The sequence below is a fragment of the Mus pahari genome, chromosome 10 (assembly GCF_900095145.1).
Source record: "Mus pahari chromosome 10, PAHARI_EIJ_v1.1, whole genome shotgun sequence".
NCBI lineage: Eukaryota > Metazoa > Chordata > Mammalia > Rodentia > Muridae > Mus > Mus pahari.
In genome coordinates this window covers 19,847,913-19,855,275 of record NC_034599.1, presented here as the reverse complement: position 1 = coordinate 19,855,275, position 7,363 = coordinate 19,847,913, and the positions used below count along the sequence as shown (strand labels likewise).

The 7,363-nt window shown below is 36.7% G+C and overlaps 1 protein-coding gene across 1 annotated transcript in view; it reads left to right on the top strand.

Moving 5' to 3' along the window:
- The window catches only part of LOC110328713 (probable C-mannosyltransferase DPY19L2), a 155,651-nt gene that overhangs the window by 105,985 nt on the left and 42,303 nt on the right, over positions 1–7,363 (top strand). The window contains exons 15-16 of the mRNA XM_021208137.1: positions 2,864–2,935; positions 4,944–4,990. Of these exons, the coding sequence (XP_021063796.1) occupies positions 2,864–2,935; positions 4,944–4,990 (119 nt within the window). The remainder of the gene's footprint in view (positions 1–2,863; positions 2,936–4,943; positions 4,991–7,363) is intronic.

The window sequence follows — 7,363 nt, the reverse complement described above, 5'->3', positions numbered from 1 at the left end:
CCAAAGATTGTTAATTCCTGTTATTTTGTTGTTGTTGGAGGTGGTGATAGTGTGTGTGTGTGTGTGTGTGTGTGTGTGTGTGTGTGTGTGTGTGTATGTGTGCATGTGTGTTCATGCATACGTGTGTGTTGCCCTTCTTTGGGTTTTGATGGTGTGAGATTATTTATTGCCTGTGGTTTTTGTGGGTGTAATTTACCTCTTTAGGTTGGAGTTTTCCTTTTGTTGCTTTTATAGGGCTGAATTTGTGGATAGCTACTGTTTAAGTTTGACTTTGTCATGCAATGTCTTGTTTGTCCATTTGTGGCAACTGAAGGTTTGGCTGGCTATCATATCTGGGCTGGTATCGGTGGCATCTATGGTCTCTTAAGAGACTGCAAGGCATCTGCCCAGGCCCTTTTGGTTTTTAGAGTCTCTGTTGAGAAGTTAAGCATAATTCTGATAGGTCTGACTTTTAACGGCACTTAGTCTTTTCCCTTGAAGCTTTTAGTATTCTTTCCTTGTTCTTTTTGTTTAGTGTTTTAATTATTGTGTGTATGTGTGTCTTTCTTTTCTGGTATCATCTATTTGGTGTTCTCTAAGTGTCTTTTACCTTTATAGGCATGTCCTTCTTTAGGTTAGAAAATTTTTCTCCTATGATTTTTTAAAATATATTTTCTGGTTTTATGAGCTGGGATTATTCTTTTTCCATTTTTATTATTGTTAGGTTTATTCTTTTTATAATATCCTGGATTTCCTGGAATTTTGTGTCAGGTACTTTTTAGATCCAACATTTGTGTTCATGTGTGTGTGTGTGTGTTTAAATTGGTTATATTCCCATTTTCAGGTCTTCTGCCATTTGTTTGTTTTTTTTCTTGGCTTTGATGTTTATTTGTTTTCTTTAAGGGATTTATTGGTTGCCTCCAATTTCTTGTCTTTTTCTGGGTTCTTTAAAGTTAAAACTTTTTAAAAAAATTTCTTCCTTAATAGTTCTCTATCATCTTCATAAAGTTGATTTTAAGGTCATTTTGTTGTGCTTCAGATGCACTGAAATATTCAGGTCTTGATGTCACAAAATAGCTGGGCTCTGGTGATGCCACACTGCCCAGTCTGTTGTTGATCTTGTTCTTATTTCTTGAGAGTAGCTTGCCTTTGCTGCAGCAGGGTTTCTCTGTTCTTCTGATTGGTGTGGCCTGTGCCTAGGTATTGGGAATCTCCCTGAAGAGTCCGAACAGGCACTGAAGTGTAAATATAGGCTGTGGAATGTGTCTTTGGGAGTCGGGCTGTTCAGCGGATAGGTAGTGGGCTTTCCTTTTAGGTGGGCTTTTCTGCCTCTCTCCTTACCAGGTAGCTGAGAGATTGGAGTTGATTTCGGTACATTGTTTAACATCCGTGTTTTCTTGCTGTGAAGAGACACCGTCACTCTTTTATTATACTTCAGTCCTTAGAAGGGGGAACAAAATACCCATGGAATGCATTACAGAGACAAAGTGTGAAGCAGAGACTGAAGGAAGGGCCATCCAGAGACTGCCACACCTGGGGATCCATCTCATAAACAACCACCAAAACCAGACACTATTGCAGATACCAACAAGAGCTTGCTGACAGGAGCCTGATATACCTGTCTCTTGAGAGGCTCTGCCAGTGCCTCACAAATACAGACGTGCATGCTCATAGCCATCCTTCGGACAGAGCACAGTGTACCCAATGAATGAGCTAGCGAAAGTACCCAAGGAGCTGAAGGGGTTTGCAGCCCCACAGGAGGAACAGCAATATGAACTAGCCAGTATCTCCAGAGCTCCCTGGGACTAAACCACCAAGCCAATAAAACACATGGTGGAACTCATGGCTCTAGCTGCATATGCAGCAGAGGATGGGAGGAGAGACCCTTGGTGTTTTGAAGGTTATATGCCCCAGTATAAGGAATTGCCAGGGCCAGGAAGGGGGAGTGGGTGGGTTGGTGAGCAGGGGGAGGAGGAAGGGATAGGGGGTTTTTAGAGGTGAAACTAGGAATGGGGATAACATTTGAAATGTAAATGAAAAGTATCTAATAAAGATAATGAAAAAAAAAACCCATTCAATTAGGGCCTTGCTTATAGTTTTAGAGGCTTAGTTCATTGTCATCATGGTGGAAAGTATGGTGGTCTGCAGGCAGCCATAGTACTAATGTAGCTGAGAGTGCTACATCTGAATCAGTAGCCAGCAGAAAAGAGAGAGAGACTGGGTCTGTCTTGAGCTTCTGAAACCTGAAAGCCCCTCCCGCCAGTGCCACACTCTCCCAACAACACCACACCTCCTAATCCTTTTAAATAGTGCCATTCACTGTAGACTAAGTATTCAAATATGTGAGCTTGTGAGGGCATTGTTTAAACTACCACGTACATTAAAAATCTCCTTCCCACCTCTCAGCTGTTTTTTAGGACCTTTGTGAATTTCAGAAGTTCCTCTCTCCCTTTAAAATAGAACCTCTTACTTTTAAAACCAAGCCCATAGCCAGGTCACAAAGGCAGCCCCTACTCTGCTGTCTTTGTTGGGTGCTTTTTTTTTTCTTTATTTACATTTCAAATGCTATCCCGGAAGTTCCCTATACCCCCCCCCCCCCCGCCCCTGCTCCCCTACCCACCCACTCCCACTACTTGGCCCTGGCCTTCCCCTGTGCTGGGTCATATAAAGTTTACAAGACCAAGGGGCCTCTCTTGTTGGATGCTTTTTATCACCAGTTTAACAATTTCATTCATGCATTCGACTGTGGAATTGATAAGCACACATTTTTCTAAGGAGATTTAATCTTTATCAAAAATCATTGTGATAATTCGTTTGACAGATTTTTACTGCTTCAATATAAAATTTTGTAATTAACCACTCTCAATTGTTTGCTGTATTTCAGACTCCACTGAGATATACAAAAACATTATTGCTTCCACTTATCCTAGTGATTACTTATCATATCTTTAAAAAGGTATGTAAAATTTATCATTTTTGTGGATTCACTATGAGAAATATAATAAATTAATGCAAGTTGCTCAAATTCCTTCTTTCCTTTTAGATGCATTCTTTGTATCTTTCTAAACTATTTTATTGATGTCTCCATCAGGTACTAACTATATTTTTAAAAATCACATTATTAATGATATTTTTTTCTATTCTTTCAAAGGTAATTTTTAACACATCAGTGACTATATAATTACATTTACTTAGGGGTGGAGTATGACAGACAAGCAAATCATGGCGACTCTTGGACAGCACCAACCGTGCAGTGTGAAACGCTGCACAAGTATTTGAAGAATAAATGTGATGTCACATACCATGAGTGAAAACTGTAAACACAGTCAAAGACACCATCAGCTACTTCAAGTAGTTATGCACAGGATAAACTTATACAGCCAGTAAAAAAAAATCATAACCTACACAGACACTACTTTTTTTTTTTTACTTATTTTATTAGATATTTTCTTCATTTACATTTCAAATGCTATCCCGAATGTCCCCTATACCCTCCCCTCACCCTGCTTCCTTGCCCACCCACTCCCACTTCTTGGCCCTGGCGTTCCCCTGTATGGGGCATATAAAGTTTGTAAGACCAAGGAGCCTCTCTTCCCAGTGATGGCTGACTAGGCCATCTTCTGCTATATATGCAGCTAGAGACATGAGCTCTGGGGGTACTGATTAGTTTGTATTGTTGTTTCATCTATAGAGTTGCAGACCCCTTCAGTTCCTTGGGTAATTTCTCTAGCTCCTCCATTGGGGTCTCTGTGTTCTGTCCTATAGATGATTGAGACACTACTTTTATAACAGAATACAATATAATATTAGAAGAACCTATCTTTAAAACATCACTTGCATATTTTCATCATGTTTCATGGCTTAAGACTTTAATAATTGAAATCGTTAATGTACTTTTAACTGCTTTGAGCCATCTTTACTTATTTATATTGTTAGATATGCCCACAGTCAACATATATTTATTTTAAATTGTTGGTGAGGAATTAAAATTTTAACTTAAAATTAAATTAAATTAAAATTAAATTAAATTAAAATTAATTAAATTAAAATTAAAATTAAAATTAAAACTTTTAAGTACTCTCCATATAACTCCTAAGCCCCGTTCCTTGTCCCTGTGTTTCTGCATAGAATATGACTAGTCTGTGAATAATGAAGGCAGGCACCCGTCTCCAAGTCTGTTCCTCTGCTGTTTACTTCTGACCTGGCTCTGTCCCAGTGGGAGAAGTCAGGACAAGAAGAACAGGAATGGGCTGGATAAGAGCAAAAGCTACTGTTTTCCTGTGCCCTGGTCCACCCAAGCTCAAAGCTAAGATATTTTACAGAGCCTATTTCTACTCCATCAAAGTAAACTATGGCATTCTTGACAGACTCAACTTAAGCTTAGGGGGTAAAGGATAAAGTACCTGTTGAACGTAGAGTCCTCTATCATAGTGAAGGATAACTTGATGTACTGTTTTTTAAAATTAAACACAGATACTAACAAATACTTTATTAGCATTCAAACACTGTACTACCTAAACTGAACTCGTAAATGTGTAAAGAAACACACACACACACACACACACACACACACACACACACACACACACACACACACCTGTAGCCACTAAAGTTCAATTTGCTTCTTCCTTGTCAACTCTTCCGTCTTGCTTGGCTTACTTTTTACTTCATGAGTATAGCTAATGTTTATTTAAATTTTATTTATATAAAGTAACCCCATAGACTAAGGTTGATACAGACCTGTAATCTCAGAATGGGAAGGTACGGCACAGAGATCACCAGCTCCAAGCCAACGTAGGCCAGAGACATATTTATTTTTAAAGATACAAAAATAAAGGAACAAACAAAACAAAGGAAATAAACCTACTTGTAGGCTTGGGTGGTTTGGGCGATTTATTGCAGCAGGAGTTTCAGTGTGTTATAGAATGTCATAGAGAAGTCTTATCGATTGATTCTGTTCACAGATTGTTCGTGATATCATGTGTGTCATATATACAAACACTTATGCAAGGTAATTATTTCACAGTTGTTTTTAAAGTCATACCATGTTCATTATTAAATAACATTAAAATATTAAGAATTATTCAAATGACTATACATTTACTTCAGCATTATAATTAATAAAGGAGAGAAGAATGAAATATATTTTTTCTTTCTAGGGTGTTGCTTTTTGAATTTTTCTATATGCTAAAAATTGCCTTATATTTATATTTGTAAATACAAATAACACATTTATAATAGATATTTATTTTTTTGAAATAGCTCATATTTTAAACTCACTCAATTTTAATAAATCAGCAGAGTTTCAAGCTCATAAACAGAAATAGCCTGTTTTATTTGAGCCATCCTGATTTTTAATTTTCAGAAAAGAGATGATTATTATATTTCAAAATATTTGAACTTTTTAAATAAAATTTATTTTTGAAAATATTTTTATACATCATTTTTAGAGGTTCCAGTAAAATTGCTAAGATCAAGACACGGACTAAGGCCAGTGAAATGATATAATATAACACATGTCACATAAATTGCTAAGCCTTAGGAAATAATTGTTGAGAAAACTACTTTCTGAAGAAATCTTATTTCAAACTATATTTTATATTAGTAGTTATATAATTTAATTTTACTTAATGTCTTTTATGTTTTGGACAGCTTATATTTATAGAAAAATTGTGCCAATAGTGTTGAATGTCTTCTCAAGCCTTTATATTCTCTATGCTGGCATTTTTTATGAACAAATTTGTATGGTTCCCAGAGAGCTAATATAAGACTTTGACTGCATTGTTGAAATCATTTTCAAAACAAGGTGCTTAATAAGCACACTGTTTTCAGTGGGTCAGATGGGATCTGGAGATGTGTGTCGTGAAATTCTAAACATGTGTCCTTGATAATTTATTCTAAAAGAAATGCATAAGGGGCATGGTACATTTCACTGAATGAAATATAAGTAATAGGGATTTGCAAACTATTCTCAAATGCCTGCAAAGTTATGAAATGTGGAAAAGGAAAGGCTTTGGGGGAACAAATGATTGAAAGAAAATAATTTAGAATAAGGAAGTCTTTCTTACTGATTAAGTAACAGAATGTAAAGTTTTATAGGTTTTCCAAGGTCTGTTTATTATATTTCTTCTTAGTGATTTGCTTCTTCGTAGACAATAAACTTTTATGTAGTACTTATGCCATATAATTTGAAGCCTGGAATGAGCTTATAATTTATATTTTAATTTTGAAATTTCTATATAGTCACAACTATATAAACTGTTTTCTGTGTTCATTTGTTGGTTAGAAATATTATCTATATAGAAGAGAAACTATTCAAGCTTTCTCAGATAGTCTTCTATTGCACACAGAGATCATTGTATTAGTTGCTGTGATAAGATGCTCTGAGAAGACCCCGAGGAAGGTGTAGTTTACTTTGAGTTTTCCAGGGGATACAGCCAATGGTAGGCACAGGGACAGTGACTGTGAAGGCTGCATGTACAGTCAGAAAGCATAGAGTGATAATGCCTGTGCTTGCCTTTTCTTCCTCTTTTTATTAATTAGTCCAGGGCTCCAACCATGTAACTGTGATGGCCACATTTAGGAGTGTTTCCCATCATGTAACTGTGATGGCCACATTTAGGAGTGTTTCCCATTTTAATTAACCTAATCCAGATAAACTCTCATAGATGCTCCAAAGATTTGTTTATTTCCATAGTGATTTTAAATATTGTCAAGATGGTAACCTGAATTCATCACCCCAACTCTCCTCCTTATCATCTTGGCTCCCCCCAAACAAATCAGCTTGAAGACATAACCTTCTATCTCTTGCTACCATTGACTTATGGCCATTTCATAACACAAAACACATTTATTAATCTTTAAATGCTTATTTTGTTTAAAAATCTTAACATAGCATGAAAGTCTGAAGTTCAAGTCTTATCTCTTGCCTAGAGATTGTTCTTGTGATATTTTGGTGAAGAATGTGGCTGCTTTTTGCTCTTGTCTGAGAGTCTGCCTGAGGCTATAGTGAAGAGATTTGGGTTACTACATTGGCAAAGGAAATCTCAAAACAGCCTAGCATAGACTCTGTCCTATGAGTCACTTTTATGAAGACCATTTTGAGGACAAGACCATTGCAAGACAAGAAAGGAAAAATGCAAAATGTGTGTTTCAAGGATTAAAGGGACACCAGGAAGTAGCATGGAGCTAAAGCCTATGTTCAAAAAGATAAGCAGATTAGTGAGGTAACCCAATCACAAAAGAAGTCACTAGACATGCACTCACTGATAAGCGGATATTAGCACAGAAACTTAGAATACCCAAGATACATTATGCAAAACACAAGAAAACCAAGAAGGATGACCACTGGGTGGATACTTCATTCCTCCTTAGAATAAGGAAC